The 18,476-nt window shown below is 43.8% G+C and overlaps 1 protein-coding gene across 1 annotated transcript in view; it reads right to left on the bottom strand.

Moving 5' to 3' along the window:
- Positions 1–613: 613 nt before the first annotated feature.
- rrh (retinal pigment epithelium-derived rhodopsin homolog) overlaps positions 614–18,476 on the bottom strand; it is a gene marked incomplete at both ends in the record, with an annotated part of 42,479 nt that continues 24,616 nt past the window's right edge. The window contains 3 exons of the mRNA XM_084569275.1: positions 614–728; positions 901–1,079; positions 14,217–14,385. Of these exons, the coding sequence (XP_084425401.1) occupies positions 614–728; positions 901–1,079; positions 14,217–14,385 (463 nt within the window). The remainder of the gene's footprint in view (positions 729–900; positions 1,080–14,216; positions 14,386–18,476) is intronic.

Genomic DNA, 18,476 nt, shown 5'->3' with positions numbered 1-18,476 from the left:
ACTCACAGATATGTATATCTCCATTCCATTTGTTTCACTGGGTTCTCTTTGTCTACTGATGTTTTGGGCAATTTTTATGCAGAAATGTAGAAAATTCTGGGCAGCACAGAAACTTTTACGAGGCACTGTATATATTTAAAATATCTATGTAGTGTATATTTGAAAAAGCCATTTGACAAAAGGATAATGTGAACACAAAATAAGATAAGATACATAAAAGGATAGAAAAAATAACCAGTATCAAATATCATGTTCGATTTCGTGTAAAATTTCCTGGCGATTGCAAAGTAAGTATGTCAATGTTACTTTATGTAATATTGTATCTGACTGACTGAGAGTTGGCACTTCTCTATGAGAGGAATGCAATTTGTATTCAGAAATAAATATATATTTTCAAGTAATTTGTCTTTAAAGTAACTACTAATAACTACTAACAATGACTACAATACAACTACAAAGTAAATTTACAATCACATTAGGTTATTCATAAGAAGGATAGCTGTAAAAGAAATACACTTTGTGATCCATGTTATGTAATTATAGCAATGCTTTAAACAGGGTTTGATGTCAGAGCATAATCATATTAAGGTAACATTACATTCAAATGTGTATGTCACTGGTTAGAGTTAGTCAGAGGTTGTTGGGAAGTTGTCATGGAAACCTGGGTATTGATGGTGATTTGCTGCCTGGTTTGACATCTAATCATCCCCATGATGGCTCTTCTGAACCTACAAAAAGAAAATCAAATAAGTATGTCCTTTAAAACACCATCAATACTACCAACAGCAAAACATATTACAGCATTAGAATAACACATATATTTTCTTACAAGTATATTCAACAAATTCATGTACACACACATTTACTGTTATAAAAGTATAATGAAGAGAAAACACTCACTTTTTGTTGGCAATCACATAAATGCAAGGGTTGTAAAAGGTGGAGGACTTGGCAAAGAGTGGAGCAATAATAGCCATGGGGGCAGGTATCGTCTTGGGGTCTCCAAACGATGCCCAGAGACACACCATGGAATATGGAGACCAGGCAACCAGGAACATGGCAATCATTACAATGGACATCTGCCAGCAGCAAACATAACAAACAGCAATTGTTAAAATGAAGGAAGAATACTGTATAACATATACTCTTAAGGAGAGAAGGCTCAGTCGATTCTCTGTTTTAGTTTTGCTAATCACTTTCTAGTTGGAAATAAATATATAGAGCTCTGGACGTCACGTGACTTTTTTTGTTGACGCCGCCATATTGGCAGGAAAACTCTCTGTGTTAAAATGAATGCCGCTGGTGCTAATTTCAAGGCGTCAGATTATATATCACGGACCCTTGTCGTGCCCCAGATGTGCTCTGTTCGAGCACTGTAAAAGAAGATACGGCATATGTTCCTGTCCTGCAGTAACTACCTTTTTTCTTTCATTCTACTTCGGAGTGTGAGGGAAATTCTTAAATGTCCCTTATTATTTTCATATTATATATGAAACCTAACATATGTGGATGCAACATTAGATTGTATGTAGGGCGGAAGCTTGTGGTATGGTCAGAAGCTCTGTCTTATGATAATCATGTGGTTGCAAGGTATGAATGGATATGCTGTGGTATGCTCCATTGTATAATATGTTGTGAGAATTAACATAAGGAACTCACTTTAAGGAGTTCATCCTGAGGGGGTATTTGAAGTACCTCTTCTGTGTATATGTGTTCTGGAAAAAGGTCACTGTATATCACACAATGATGGTTAAAGGGAAGGAGAAGTGTTATGTGTGTCATGAGATGTATGCTGAATTGTTAGTACAATGAGTGGTGTCAAGTCATATGTGATCTTATGATGTGACTACAGATAAGAACATTGTTTAGGCTAGTATAAAAGCTGAGGAGAGACTGCCTCTCTTCAGTCATCATCTGTTGCTGATGAGGGGCTCTTGCTTGCAAGCAATAAAGGTTTTCTAGAAAATAAATATTGTGTCATAACTTGGTATTTTGACCAACTCTCATCTGCACTAGTCAAGCGACTGATTTTCAGTTGCCACGACAGGAGAACCACTGAATGCATACAAGAGCCTGGAGGAATACAAATGAACGCAGTCAGGCTTCGTGATGCACATCCAGCTTTGGAGTTTGTCGGCTAAGAACAGTGTCTCTTCGTAACAGATACCCTGTCATAACAGCAGCATAATGTAACTAGCTATCACAGAAAAGAAATCTGTTGGACAAAGTGTTAAAAACATGCTAAATAAACAGGACATTACACTTGGAAAACGCTGGATTCTGTACCTGATATGATCGCTACACAAACGAAATTCATTTCTTGAGGGATCCCACCTTTATGTTTTCTCGTGCCACGTTCTTGCAAGTTTTATTGCAGTATTCCACATTTGCCGTCTTGCGGATCTTTGGGAATCCTATAAAACGATTTCCCATTTACTTGTCCCCGACTATTCTGGGATCCTGGGGCACAACAGCTGTCAACCATTTTTGGATATAACTGGTACCAGGAGAAGTAAATCGCTCGCAATTGTCAATAAGCAGGATCCGGTTCATTTAACCGGCCATCAAAAACAACTCAGGAATCATAGATCTAGACGTCTATTTCACCGGCTAAGTTGTTGTTGTCGTTGATGGAGTTCATGATGTAATGTCCAGGAAAAAAAGAGTCCTTAGGCGATTCTTTCGTTTTGTTCTTTTATTGCTTATTATTTACAAACTAGACTTGGGGGGGAAGGGGAAACAGGAATCTAAACAATCTATGGAGCACGCATTTCCATAGCTTTAAACACTGGGAACACCCCTCACCCTGAGTGCAAATACGTCACACAACAGATGAAGGTGACTTCCCTCATCGAAGCTACCAACAAATGGTGACCTAAGATAGACAGCGATCGAGTAATGTTTTGCCTGTTTTGAGTAATGCAGCATACGACGCAGCATTTTTTAGAGCTTGGACTCTAAAAATGTTGTTTGTTCTTTGTTGCTGTTGGCATTGGTGCACCTAAATGTGCAGTTGCTTTTGTTAAAGAGGGTTTTATAATGTTAAAGTATGTGAACATGTGTTTTCTCAGTTGTTATAGATCCACAATTCTCAAACTGGGGTCTATTTATGAATCATGAAAAAACAAAAAAGTATTTGTTCTCTATAATACAAACGTAATAAATATTACTTTATTTTTTTATGCATATATTTCCCACTTGGAAACAATGAAGCTGTGGGTGACAAATTCAGCGTAGGGTGCACTAAATTGCGGCCATTGTCGCTTGTGCCACAGTCAGTCCTCAGTCTCATGGGAATGAGCGCACATGACATAGTAGTGAGCATAATAGTGAGCAATCACAAAAAACAAAACCGCATTATGCAGCTCATGTGTTTACCACAAAATGGGCAAAACATGCAATGCAATGCAATTGCTGTCTATCTTGGGTCACCACGAACTCCATCAACAACAACAACAACTCGTATTGGCCGCTCCCGTAATCACTTCCTGTTCATCCGGAGTTGGTACATTCCCTTTCCGGTTGATGGTTGACGTTTGTAAATTTGTTTTGTGACTTGTAAAAGTTTCTTCGCCAGTTGTAAATTTGTTTCAGCATTTGTAGAAGTTTCGCGACTTGTTAATTTGTTTTCTGACATGTAAATTTGTTTCGCCACTTGTAAAGTGTTATGTCACTTGTTTATTTGTTTTGGGAATTGTAAAAGTCTCCTCCTCGAACCGTCACCTTAACGTGGTGGAGGAGTTTGAGTGTCCCTAAGAGCTATGCTGTCTGGGGCAATTTGCCCCAGATAGGGTCTCCCAAGGCAGACTGGTCCTAGGCGAAGGGCCAGACAAAGAACGGTTCAGGTGACCCTTTATGAAGAAGATGATGAAGAGTCCGTGTACCCAGCCTGGAGGGTTACAGGGGCCCCACTCTGGAGCCAGGCCTAGGGCTGGGGCTTGTGGGCGAACGCCTGGTGGTTGGGCCTTCGCCCTCGGGGTCTGGCCGGGTCACACCCGAACTGGAGACATGGGCTTGCCTCTCTGTAGGCCCACGACCCGCAGGAGGAGCATGAAGGGTCCGGTGCAATGTGGATTGGGCAGCAGACCAAAGTGGGGGCCTTGGGGGTCTGATCCTCGGTTATGGAAGCTGGCTTTTGGGACATGGAATGTCACCTCTCTGGCAGGGAAGGAGCCGGAGCTTGTAGAAGAGGTTGAGCGCTATCGACTAGATATAGACGGCCTCACCTCGAGACATAGCGTCGGGTCTGGAACCCAAGTCCTTGAGAGGGGTTGGACCCTCTTCTTTGCTGGAGTTGTTCCGGGTGAGAGGCGAAAGGCTGGGGTGGGTTTTTTGCTTGCCCCTGGACTCTCTGCCTGTATGTTGGGGTTCTCCCGGGTGGACAAAAGGGTTGTTTCAGTGCACCTTCGGGTCGGGCAAGAGGTCCTGACTGTTGTCTGTGCATATGCGCCAAACAGCATTTCAGACTACCCACCCTTTTTGGAGTCCCTAGGACGGACACTGGATGGCGCCCCAACTGGGGACTCCATTGTCCTACTGGGAGACGCTCATGTAGGCAATGACAGCATGACCTGGAGGGGCGTGATTGGGACTGCCTGATCTGAACCCGAGCGGTGTTCAGTTATTGGACTTCTGTGCGAGTCGGACTTTGTTCATAACTAACATCATGTTCAACGGCAGCTGTTGCAACTTGCGGCCGCAAGGTTGCTGGTGCTGGTCGCGGTGGTAATCCCCGAACCCGCTGGTGGACACCGGAGGTGAAGGGAGCCATCAGGCTGAAGAAGGAGGCCTACAAGACATGGCTGGTCTGTGGGTCTCCTGAAGCAGCTGACCGGTACCGGATGGTTAGGCGGTCCGCAGCGAGGGCAGTCGCTGAGGCAAACACTCGGGCGTGGGAGGAGTTCGGTGAGGCTATGGAAGAAGACTATCGATCAGCTCAGAAGAGGTTCTGGCAAACCGTTCGGCGCCTCAGGGGGGTAGGCGGCAACTCGCTCACACTGTTTTCAGAAGGGGCGGGGAGCTGCTGACGTCAACTGGGGATATCGTCGGGTGGTGGAAGAAATACTTTGAGGAGCTCCTCAATCCCACCAACGTGTATTCCATAGAGGAAACAGAGCCGGAGGGCCTGGGTTTGGATCGTCCAATCTCTGGGGCAGAAGTCGCCGAGGGAGTGAAACAACTCTGCGGCTACGAAGCTCCGGGAGCGGAGATCCGCCCTAGGTATCTCAAGGCTCTGGATGTTGTAGGGCTGTCCTGGCTGACATGCCTCTGCAACATTGTGTGGACATCAGGGGTAGTACCTCTGGAGTGGCAGACCAGGGTGGTGGTCCCCATCTTTAAAAAAGGGGACCAGAGGATGTGTTCCAACAATAGGGGGATCACACTCCTCAGCCTCCCCGGCAAGGTCTATCGGAGGATCGGAGGATCTCGTCCCTGCTTTTTGCGGATGACGTGGTCCTCTTAGCTTCATCAAACCTCCAGCTCTTGCTGGGGCAGTTTGCAGCCTAGTGTGAAGCGGCTGGGATGAAGATCAGTACTCTGTGCAAGTCTGAGGGCAAGGTGTGATGGCCCTAGGGCCTTTGCTGGTTTTGTGTTGTGTTTGTCTCTTTTTTGTCTTTCAGGGTACTGGTAGCTAGTTGGCCATTATGGGATTGGAGGCAGCTGGAGCCTCATGTACGAAGGTTGCGTGCTTACAAAAACCTTCCGTACGTACTCGCTCACGGAAAAGTTCAGATGTATCAAGAGTGAAATGTCCGCAAACTTTGTACGTGCCTTCGCCACCGCCGTGGCTGGCGTACGCTGGCTTCTACAGATGTCGATCCTTTGGCGACACTTAGAGGTGATGCCGGGAAACTGTCATAAATGTGAAAACTATTACTCCGACCAATCAGGAATGTGCTGGTCGACCCTGAGCAGAGCCATGCAAGCCGTGTGGGACGAAATTATCCGCATGTCAGCCAGGTATATCAAATTCCCATACAATGCATCTGAACAGGTCAACATTAAAGAGCAATTTGCAGCGAAAGACGGTTTTCTGAATGTAAGCGGAGCTATCGACTGCACACACAATGCTAAAAAAGCGCCATCGCATGAATTTGTAAATGTCATTAGGAAACATTTTCATTCGATCAATGTACAGATCATACATGATGCGCAAATGCAAGTAACCAATATTGTGGCAGTGTGCCAAAGAGTACATTTTTGCGCTCCTCCACTCCAGTTAGTAGCGTCTCCAATTCGCTTCCTGTGAAGTTCTTATTTTTTCCCGTCTTATTCATTCTTATGTTTTCGTTTTCTGATTGCGCAGAGAGTGGAATCTCAGGTGCAGGGTCAATTTAAATATAATTTGCATATTTAAAAGGGGCGTGGACAGGGAGGGGTCGGGTACGCTAGATTGGAATGTACAAAGGAAAAATGCTTCTAAATCTAAGTGTGCGCCACGTTTTAGAAGGAAATCCATGCAAGTCTTCATATATGAGGCTCCCGGCTTTCCATAAAAGCCTTGATTTTACCCAGCAAGGAAAGAAAGCACTGCAATATATTACCCCGACTTAGACATCTGACTTCAGTGTGGAGGAGGAGATCCCCACACTCTACAGAGCATTCCTCCAGGAACAGCTTGAAGCTCCGGTGTTGCTTTACCTTTGCTCGGATGAAGTTGATGATCTCAACAACAGGCACCATGACATGGTCAAATTCCATAACTTTTGCGCATATAGTCTGTTGATGAATGATCCAATGATAGTTCAGAAACGTAGGAAATGCAGTGCGCAATAAATCCTGAGTGATGACCCATCAGAATCAGAAACGATTTTATTGCCAAGCATGTTTGCTTTGGTGTTGGTATGCATAGAATAAAATAAAATAAAATAAAATAAAGAAAGTATATATAAAATACAAAAATACAAAAAATACAAAAATATATACACAGTGTATCTATCTATATATATATCTATATATCTCACCAGAACATTTACTGTGGGATGGTAGTGGGTTTGATGTGTTCATGGGGGGGGCTTGGCATTGTTCAGCAGACGCACTGCGGATGGGAAAAAATTGTTCGCCACGCGAGTGGTTCTACACTCGATGGATCGCAGCCGTCTGCCAGAGGGGAGTCTGTTAAATAATGTGTCCAGGGTGAGAGGAATCAGCCACAATCTTAGCTGCACGCTTCAGAGTCCTGGAAGCGTACAGCTCATTGAGAGACATCAGACTGCAGCCAATCACCTTCTCTGCAGAGCAAATGACACGCTGCAGTCTGCTCTTGTCCTTAGCAGAGGCTGCAGCATACCAGGTGGTGATGGAGTTGTTGAGGATGGACTCAATGATGGCAGTGTACAAGTGAACCATCATTGTCTTTGGCAGATTGAATTTCTTCAGCTGCCGCAGGAAGTACATCCTCTGCTGTGCTTTTTTAATTAGGGCGCTGATGTTCAACTCCCATTTGAGGTCCTGGGAGATGATGGTGCCCAGGAAACGGAAGGAGTCCACAGTGTTGACTGTAGAATCAGACAGGATGATGGGGATGAGTGGGGCTGTGTTCTTCCTGTAGTCCACAGTCATCTCCACTGTCTTGGAGGCGTTCAGCTCCAGGTTGTGGCGGCTGCACCAAGTCACCAAGCGGTCAGTCTCCATTCTGTAGGCGCTCTCATCTCCACCTGAGATGAGCCCGATGAGGGTGGTGTCATCCGCAAACTTCAGGAGCTTGACAGACTCGTGACTGGAGGTGCAGCTGTTGGTATACAGGGAGAAGAGCAGAGGAGAAAGGACACAGCCTTGAGGGGAACCCGTGCTGATGGTACGGGAGTCTGAGATGTCTTTTTCCAGCCTCACATGCTGCCTCCTGTCAGACAGGAAGTCTGTGATCCACCTGCAGATGGAGTCAGGCACGGTCAGCTGGGAGAGTTTGTCCTGTAATAGAGACGGAACGACCGTGTTGAAGGCCGAGCTGAAGTCCACAAACAGGACCCTGGCATATGATCTGGGGGAGTCCAGGTGCTGGAGGATGAGGTGGAGGGACAGGTTGACAGCGTCATCCACAGATCTGTTTGATCTGTAGGCGAACTGCAGGGGGTCCAGGAATGGGTCTGTTAAATCATTAAGCTGAGAAAGCACAAGGCGCTCAAAAGTCTTCATCACAACCGATGTCAGGGCAACAGGGCGGTAGTCATGGAGTCCAGTAGTCCTTGGGTTTTTGGGGACTGGGATGATGGTGGAGGCCTTGAAGGCCTTGGCATGTGACATGACTTCAGTGAGATGTTAAATATATCCGTGAACACTGAAGACAGTTGATCAGCACAGTGCTTCAAGGTGGATGGAGACACAGCGTCTGGTCCGTCTGTGAGGGAGCCTTGGCCATTGTTGTTGTCGGGGAGGATTTGATGTCCTCACAGCAGGTTTTCAGAGTTTAAGTTTCTGTCTATATGCTGGAATCAGGTGGATCACGACATGGTCTGATTCTCCCAGTGGCGCACGGGGGACAGCATGAAAGGCATCTTTGACTGTGGTGTAGCAGTGGTCCAAAGTTCTGTCGTCCCTGGTGGGACAGCTGATAAACTGTTTATATTTAGGGAGATCGTGGGAGAGATTTCCCTTGCTAAAGTCACCGAGGACAATAACTAAGGAGTCCGGGTTAGTTTTCTCCACGTGTAGAATCTGGTCGGCCAGCATGCGCTGTGCGTCATGGACGTTGGCTGCCGGCGGAATGTAAACACCGACCAGAATGAATGAAGAAAACTCGCGGGGGGAGTAAAAGGGTTTGCAGTTTATGAAAAGTGATTCCAAGTCCAGGGAACAGTACTGCTGGATCACTGTCACGTCGGTACACCAGCTACAGTTAATGTAAAAACACAGACCTCCACCTTTCGTCTTGCCGGCGAGCTCTGTGTGGCGATCCGCTCTGAAGAGTTGGAATCCTTCCAGCTGCAGCGCGGAGTCCGGTATTAATCCACTCAGCCAGGTCTCGGTGAAGCAAAGGACTGAAGATGTAGAAAGGTCTCTGTTTTTCCCCATCCGTAGCTGGAGTTCTTCTATCTTGTTGCACAGTGAGCGCACATTAGAGAGGAAAATGCCCAGCAGCGGAGTGCGATGTCCGCGCTGACGAAGGCGCACCAGTGCGCCAGCACGCTTTCCTCGCTCTCCGGCGTATTGCGTTGGCAAAGGTGAGCGCACCTTTGACCAATATGTCCAAAATATCACCAGATGGAGCAATAAAATCCGGGAATAAGTCCGATGGTGTTGCAGTTCTGATGTTTAGCAGGTCATCCCTTGTGTATGTGTTCCTCACACAACAAAAAACAGGATTAACAAGCAAAAAAGCAAAACAAAGTAGAGCGCACCAAAACACCGTGGCTACCCTTGTCGGCGCCATACTTGTCAGTACCATCATAGCATGTGCTCCATCAGTTGTCACAGACACCAGCTTTTCAACAGGGATATTTCTTTCTACAAAGTAGTCTTTCACTGCATTGTAAATATCAACTCCCCTGGTTGTAGTTTTCTCTTCTTTGGCGGAAAAGTCATCAAACACCATCTGAATGAAAACAGCTAGCAGCGCTGAATCACTGGAGTCAACAGACTGAATTGAAAACTATTTGCATCTGTTCATGTCCAATTCCAGCTGTTTTACCGCATCCGCAGACAGCGCAGACACTCTCCTTGCCACAGTTGTACATCGGCAATAGCAGACAAAATTTCTGTCTTACTTTTGTGGTCTCTGAATAACGTTTCATTGTCTCCTTTACAATCCCGCCATCAGTGAAGTGCTTTTTGCGTTTTGTTAAGATATGCGCCACTTTAAACGAGGCCTCTGCTGCTGCATTGGCCTTCTTTGTAGGTTTGGTGAACAGAGACTGTTGTCTTTGAAGTGTTGATTTCAGCTCCTTTATCTTCTCCTTTCTTAGACTGCTACCCTCAGGAAAGTCCTGTGAAAAGTTGCTGTGGACCTTGGTGAAATGGCTCTCCACATTACATCTTTTACCTACGGACATGCTTGCCCCGCAGATCGGACAAACCTGTACCTGCCGTGGCCATGGTTGATGTGCATCTCCCATCACCACTGACTGTCAAGCTTGACAGCAGCGCAACTGTGATTGACAACTGATTGGCAAATAATTTATGTAGAATTATGTAGATTCGCTAACCCTTTGGCGAGCTTCTGGTAGTTTGTGAGCGACGATCCAAACCAAAAGTAACCGACTACTAACTGTCACTGTAACTCATAACTCATAATCGGATTCCTGCTTGGGGGCAGCTCATGGCTTCACTCGTGCATCCCTGCTTTCTTGTGGTCTTGCGCACAGGCATGAGTTCTTCCTGTTGTTGACTATAATAATAATAATAATACATTTTATTTATAAGCACCTTTCAAGACTCACAAGGACACTGTACAAAAACATAAAGACACATAACAAGACAGAATATAAAAATGGAACAGTGCAATCACGGTGGATAAGCTCTCTGGAACAGGTGGGTTTTGGGTCTGGATTTAAAGAGAGGGAAAGAGTCAATGAGGAGGAGGATCTGAGGGAGCGGGGGGGGGGGGGGGGGGCAATATGGAGGAGATCCGAGAGATAAGGAGGGGCGAGGTTATGAACGGCCTTGAAGGTATGGAGAAGAATCTTGAAGTCGATGCGGAATTTGACTGGGAGCCAGTGGAGATGCTGAAGCACGGGGGTAATGCGGTGAAATGAAGGGGTTTTGGTGATGATGTGAGCGGCTACATTCTGGACCATTTGAAGCTTATGGAGGGATCTGTGGGGGAGGCCGAAAAGGAGAGAGTTGCAGTAGTCAAGGCGGGAGGTGACAAGGCTGTGAACAAGGCTGTAAGTGGTATGGGGGATGAGAGAGGGGCAGAGACAATTTATATTGCGTAGGTGGAAATATGCAGACCGGGTAATGTTATTGATGTGAGATTGAAATGATAGGGAGCTGTTGAGGATGACACCCAGACTCTTAACCTGGAGGGAGGGGGAAATTAAGGAATCGTCGATTGTGAGAGAAAAACTGTCAGCTTTGGAAAGTGTGGATTTGGTTCCCATGAGGAGGAGTTCTGTTTTATCACTGTTTAGTTTTAGAAAGTTTGAGGTGAACCAGGATTTTATTTCAGGACAGAGCCCTGGGGCACACCTGAAGTAACGGGAGAGGGCTGGGATCTGAAGGACTTGAGTTGGATGAACTGGGTACGGCATGAGAGATAGGAGTGAAACCAGTCGAGGGGGGTGTGGGAGATGCCAATGGAGGATAATCTGCTGAGGAGTATAGTGTGAGAGATGGTATCAAAGGCTGCAGTCAGATCAAGGAGGATGAGAATGGTGAGTAAACCGGAATCAGCTGCCATGAGGAGGTCATTTGTGATCTTTAGGAGAGCGGTTTCTGTGCTGTGGTGGGGGCGGAAACCAGACTGGAATTGTTCATACAGGCGGTTGTGAGATAGGTGGGAGTGAAGTTGAGTGGCGACAGTTTTTTCAAGGATTTTGGAAATAAAAGGTAGGTTGGAGATGGGGCGGAGGTTATTGTAGTCATTAGGATCTGAACCAGGTTTTTTCAGTATAGGGGTGACAGCAGCAACTTTGGAGAGTGGAGGAACAATTTCAGTGGTGAGTGAGGAGTGGATGATGGCAGTAATGAGGGGGAGCAGAGAGGAGAGGCAGGATTTGACCAGAGTTGTGGGGAGGGGATCTAGTTGACACGTGGATGGCTTGGATTTCCGGATGAGGTCTGTGATTTCGGAAGCGGACGGGAGTTTGAAACCGGGGAATAGCTGACAATGGGGGAAAAGTTCAGGGGAGGAGAGAAGTGAAGAGTTGGAGTTTAAATGACGGTGGATTTTGCGAATTTTCTCGTTGAAAAACAGCAACAGGGAGTTGCAGGTATTGGCTGAGTACATGTGGGTGGGTAGAGAGTCAGGGGGTTGGAGAATTTTGTTTAGCAGGGAGAATAGTGTCTTGGAGTTTCCTTCATTAGAGCAGATTAGACCAGAGTAGTAAACAGATTTGGTTTGAGAAATTGAGTCCTTGTAATGTAATATGTTATCTTTGTGCATTTCTTTATGAATAGTAAGACCAGTTTTTCTGTAGAGTTGCTCAAGTTGTCGACCTTTGGCTTTCATGGACCGGAGTTCAGGGGTAAACCAGGGAGCAGTTTGTGAGAAGGTAACAGACCGGGTTTTCACTGGGGCAAGACAGTTTAGAATGTTGTTTAGGCTATTGTTGTAATGAGTAACAAGATCATCAGCGGTGGAGAGACAGACTGGAGTTGAGACGCTGTCGATAGACGAGGAGAGGGCTTCCATATCGATGTCCTTGATATTTCGAAATGAGATGAGGCGTGGTGTCTTGGGGATGGAGAGACAGAGTGTAGCACTGAAGGAAATGAAGAAATGGTCGGTGATGTGGAGATCATCAGCTGTGCAATTGCAGGGGGTGAGACCAGAACAGCAGATTAAGTCCAGAGTATGACCTTTGGTATGGGTGGGAAAGTCAGCGAATTGATGAAAACCAAAGCCCTCGAGGCACGAAGAGAAGTCTCTGGTGAGAGGCAAATTACTGTCCATATGTATATTGAAGTCCCCCAACAGTATTACATTAGGAGAGAGAGAGAGGATAGATGGGTGAGAAGAGCAGCAAAATCATTTAAAAAGTCATTGTGTGGCTTAGGGGGATGGTAGACTGTGACGATGATGATGGGAATGGGTCCAGACAGTTTACACGCTAAGCTTTTAAATGAGCTGAAGGCAGGTATGGGCACAGGCTGGACTTTCCACGTCTTGCGGTGAATTATCGCGAGACCTCCTCCGGGACCTGAGCCACGGGGTTGACAGATGTAAACAAACCCAGGTGGAGTAGAGTCGTTCAGATGAGAAAAGTCGTTGGGTTGTTTCGGTCAAGCAGAGAAAGTATAACTTACGGTCAGTGAGGACATCCTGGATAAGATGTCCCTTGCTGTCCGGGTGGAGGTGAAGAGTTGCCGGCAGAGGCTCAAACAGGTGACAGCGGAGGCGAAGAAGCTCAGCGGCCGTGTATTGTAGCAAGCCAGACACGGGTTGATGGAGAAAGGACAGGAGAGCCCAGGCTAATGCAGACCAGATGCAGATCTTGGTAGGCCACATTATGCTCCACAACGGCCAGAAGAAGTCGTGAAGCCGGGTGGTGTGTCGGACAGGTGGTGGCGTGTCAAACAGGTAGCTACAGGCTAATGTTAGCCCGCTCACACACAAACACACAGGAGTAACAATCCGATCATAGTTAATCCAAAGGTAGTGGAAAGTTTAGCTTACACTTGAGTGAGATTGCACAGTCCATAGGGCCATAGAAACACATTAAAAGTTACCGGTGAGTAGCGGCACTCAGACCGGAAGTCCTATACTGCCGTATAGGCTTGGAGCCTATGTTGTGAGTAAATTAATAGCCTACTCTGCATTCACTCCACCATGAGACCATGAGAAAATAAAATAGTCTTTGTAGTGGTGACCCTGTCCTCATTTTTTGCACAGCCTAATTTTGAGCTTTAGGTTTAGGCTCATTTAAGCTACTTGATATGATTTTCGGGGGCCACGTTTACATGATCACAATGAACTGATAAATGGCAATAACAGGTAACTGTAATAATCTGTTCTTAGGTGTTTGCTATGCTTTATGTCTCTAGTGAATGTACTGGAAACACTTTCTTTTGCAAAAGGGCCATTTTGGGTCAAGTGACTCTAGTGACTCAAGTGACTCGCACAACCCGGCTCATATCAGTGAGTGACTTAGAATGATCCGGATCCCTCGAAAGATCCGGGGTTTTACACTACTATTGTCAACCGAATAGTCATTAGCAAAGCGCGCTTTCCTGCCAATATGGCGGCGTTGTGATTGCTGGTGCATGGTGACGTCAGCTACTGGAGCTCTATAGTATGTGTCAGTATATAAAATGGTACTAAACCTAAAATATTTACATTGGATCTGTTCAGCCACACTACATTTTGGAGGGTTTTTAAGGGTTACAAAAGACATACAAGTGTGAATAGCATATACAATCAAAATCAGATGCAACTGAAACACTGTATTGCATCTGCTGGATGTATCAGCCTTGCATTCTGGCTGAAAAAAAAACAAATGGAAAACTGGAAGCATTTTACAATCAGTTCATTTTGGAGCAAAAATACTGATCACTGGACTTAAAGCAAAAAGGCACTGTACAAAAGTCTAACTATTAAAAGATGGCTTACTTTTTACCTTAGTGACGTCCATCTGATCTGACCAGTCAATGTTCATGCTGTCCAGGCAGTTGCTGACTTTGTATCTCCTGACAGTAACTGATACATTGTAGTAGCAGTAAAACATGACAGATAGCGGAACCACAAAGTTCACAGCAATCACTGCCAAAGTGTAGGAAATGAAGGAGCTGTGGAGGAAAATAAGTTGTAATTATAGTGTCTCCTCAGACAAGAATATACTAATATACTAATATATGTTTTAGGCCTGGCTGCGTGTACTAGTCATCATCATGAATATATTTAGACATACAGGTCAGTGTTCTCAAATCAATAAACAAAAAATTGGATATTTTGGGCACACCACACAAGAAATGAAAGACCTAAGATCCAGTCTCGAGTCACTCACCACCAAATAGGCGAACTCCAAAGAGACAACACACAACTCCAAACCTCCGTAGAAGTGACTGTTGGCGATCTAAAAACCCCTTACAAAGAGAATATTCATACTATTCACTCCCACACAGAAGTTACTCGCGCATTGGCCACTTCTTAGTTAGTGATTCCATTATATCTCAAATGAATAACCCGGAAATCCAGATCGGGCCCCAGTCAGCTTTGAATTAATGCACAAAACTACCCCACCACCCACAAGTAGGTGGCGGTTCAACACATCACTCCTAGCAGACGAAGTCTTCAATAGTGCTCTTTCTAGAGAGTGGACATCCTTCATGGAATTGAATGACTCCCCAGAAACTTGTCCCTCACTGCTCTGGGAAACAGCAAAAGCTGTACTCAGGGGGTATAGTATCTCACATTCCACACAAAAGAAAAAAAGAGAACAAGAAAAATACCAAGAACTAGAACATAAACTTAAACTTCTCCAATCCCAACACTCCCATTCACCAAACGAGCAAAACCTGAAAGAAATACAGAACATCAAAAAGCATTTGATAAAGTCAACTGGACTTTCTTCCTTACCGCCATTAAAAAATTTGGTTTTGGGGAGTCGTTCACCCAATGGATTAAAACTCTCCACAACTCACCTTCAGCATCAGTAATAACAAATAATTATACATCACAACAAGACAACGATGTCCACTCTCTCTGCTACTATTCGCTATTTTCATTGAACCTCTTGCAGCTGCCATTCGTCAGGCCACAGACATTACAGGAATACAAACAAACCCTTCCCACTGCAAAATCAGTTTATACGCAGATGACATCCTATTATATCTAACAGACCCCTTAACTTCCCTTCCCAATGTTATAAATATTATATCCTCATTCTCCAGAATCTCTGATTATTCTATAAACTCGGCAAAATCTAAAATCCTTCCAATCTGTCAGGAAGGCTAGAATGCTGCGACTAGAAAGCTCCCCTTGACAGTAACCGGTAACATCAGGTATCTTGGCATCAACTTTTCCACCAAGCTGTCAGAGTTGTTCTCCCTGAATATCACACCACTACTAAAAAGTATAGAAGAAGACCACACTTGCTGGAACAATCTACCCATCTCACTAACTGGAAGAATAGCAGCAGTAAAAATGTCCATTTTGCCTCAAATAAACTACCTTTTTGCAATGACCCCAGTCCAACCAACATCTCAATGGTTTAATGCAACAGACTCTGTCATAAATAAATTCTACAAAAAAACATGAATCAAACCTTCCACGCTGCAGAAACCAAGAGACTATGGAGGACTGGCTGCCCCAATTTTTAAACTATATCACCTATCAAATCACCTACAGTATATATCCAAATGGTTACAATATCCACAACTATCACAGCAACCCTAGTTGGACATAGAACAATACGACTGTCAAGAAATATCAATATCAGATCTCCCCTTTCTTACACAATCAGTCAAAAAAGCACAACTGTTTCAAAAACCCATATATAGCAGTGACTCTGACAGCTTTGTGGAAATCCAACCAAATCTTAGGACATCCCATATCCCCCAATAAACTCACTCCACTGTGGCACAATCCGGATTTCCAAATTACAAACAAGCCCTTATGTTTTCAGTCATGGATAACAGCAGGAATAACACATTTGGAACATATATTTGATTACAACTCACTCATACCCCATGACATACTAAAACAACATTATAACATTGGCAGTAACAGTTTTTTTTTACAATATTCACAACTAAAATGCTCTCTAAAAGAAAATATTAATATAATAAACAACATTCTGCAAATACCCCCATTGCTAAATCAAATAAAACTACTATCCATCCTGCAAAAAAACATTTTCAAAAATATATGAACACCTAATACACACAGACAATAACCTCCCGGCAACCATAAAAGACTGGGAAAAGGATCTCCAAACTACCAACGATATTACAACCTGGATACGCATTTACAATAACACCTTCTAAATGTCACAAAACTCCAAATTACAACTTATTCAATATAAAATTTTGCACAGAGTACACTTTACCCAAAACATATACAAAATGGGAATGGTAGAAAATAACATCTGTTTACACTGTACAACAAACACTACAGACAATTACTTTCACACCATCTGGCTCTGCCCACCGACTCAGAAACTTTGGACAAATGTTATCAGTACACTTTCACTAGCCATAGGTCGCAGTATTCCAGCCTCCCCATCTATATGTCTGCTAGGAGACCTGTAGATGAACTGTCACTGAAATATGAACAACCAATATTGATCGCTTTAACAGTCACTAAAAAGACAATCCTCCTAAACTGGAAAGACAGAACAAAAATCAAAATATCTCAGTGACTCCTATTATCCAACCACATCTCAACAGAAAAACAAATAGCATTAAAAATCAATCGGATCGCCTCGTTTCATACATACTGGTCACAACTCAAAAATATATACTTAGGTGTCTCTAGTGCCCCGGTTCTTCCCAAAACCCCCGCCAGCACCCCTCATATGAATGACTGAGCCGTTTGTTGTTATTTTTGTTACTTTTTGTTTTGTTATTTATTTATTTTTTTTTTTTCATATTCTCTTCCCTGTTTAAACAAAATCTGTGTCAATAGATAAAGGTTCTGTTACTTATGTTTTATTTCTTAAAAACAAACACTATTCCACTACTATACTAAACTGTATAAAATTCTTATCATTGAAAATATTTTTTATGTTACTGTAAGTAAGCAAAATACAATGTAATATATATTTCTAATAATCTAATAATATTACTATACGGTTATGCCTATATCATTACATAACATCTAGGTAGCAATGATTTCTTGTCATCCCCTCCCCTCTTTGTTGGTATTGCAATTTTTTATTTATTTTTTTTATTTTCCACTCACCCACACAACACAACACACAACTGGCACAGTTTATGTTGTTCAGTGTTCTGCACTAACTGCTTTATCCTTGTCCTGTAAGTGTTTTGGTTGTTTATCTTTAACAAAAGTAAATAAATAAATAAAAGAATATATTTAGACAAGGTTTTTCAATCCGAATAGTCCAAAACATTTACCACAGCTCCAGCTTTTTGATGTTCTACATATGTATATTTTGTAGGGCAGGGATGGGCAACTGGCGGCCTGGGGGCTGCACATGGCCCGTGACCTCACTCGAAGTGGCCCTTCGATAAATTTTTGAAAATTATAAAAATGTGTCTTCTGTGGCACTGAATCAGTTGTAATGACACAGTTGACCACTAGATAGCGCCTCTAATGCAGACTCCGCCTCGTAAACGCTTCCACCGGCTCTTCTCTACCAGTGAAGAAGAGACGTTGCACCATGGCTAAGAGCGGAGGAGTAGAGAAAACTTGATCGAGAAATTGTGTGTGTGGTTCAGGTGAAATGAGAAAAATATTATCTGTTCACAGAATTTAAAAGCAAACCTATGTGTTAGTCTGCTTAGAGACGTTATCTGCCATGAAAGATTTCAATTTAAGTTGCCGCTACAACACTTGCACAAAGCTAAATACGAGAAGTATACTGAAGCTGCAAGGACTGCTATCGTAGTGGACCTTAAATCAAAAGTACGCAAACAACAGTGACTTTTTACCAGTGGCCACTGACTGCTGGTAGTGGTGAAGTAGAGTGAGTATACAGGGAAAATGTTAAACTCTTTCTTAGCGTAAAAATGCACAAATTAGTTCTTGCAATTAATGTTTGTCTCCTGTTTTGCAGCTTTCTGCCATTGAGATGAATGGTGATTTGTATGTTTTATTTTCATAAGCCCTGTGCGCTGAAAAAAAAAATAAGAAAATAAAAAAATAGATAACAGTAAGTGGTTATTTATTGTTTGCTTCAATAAACACACACATATAT

The sequence above is a fragment of the Chelon labrosus genome (genome assembly GCF_963514085.1).
Source record: "Chelon labrosus genome assembly, chromosome: 20".
NCBI lineage: Eukaryota > Metazoa > Chordata > Actinopteri > Mugiliformes > Mugilidae > Chelon > Chelon labrosus.
Note: the sequence above shows the minus strand (reverse complement) of the source record. Positions and strands in the feature narration are given on the sequence as shown.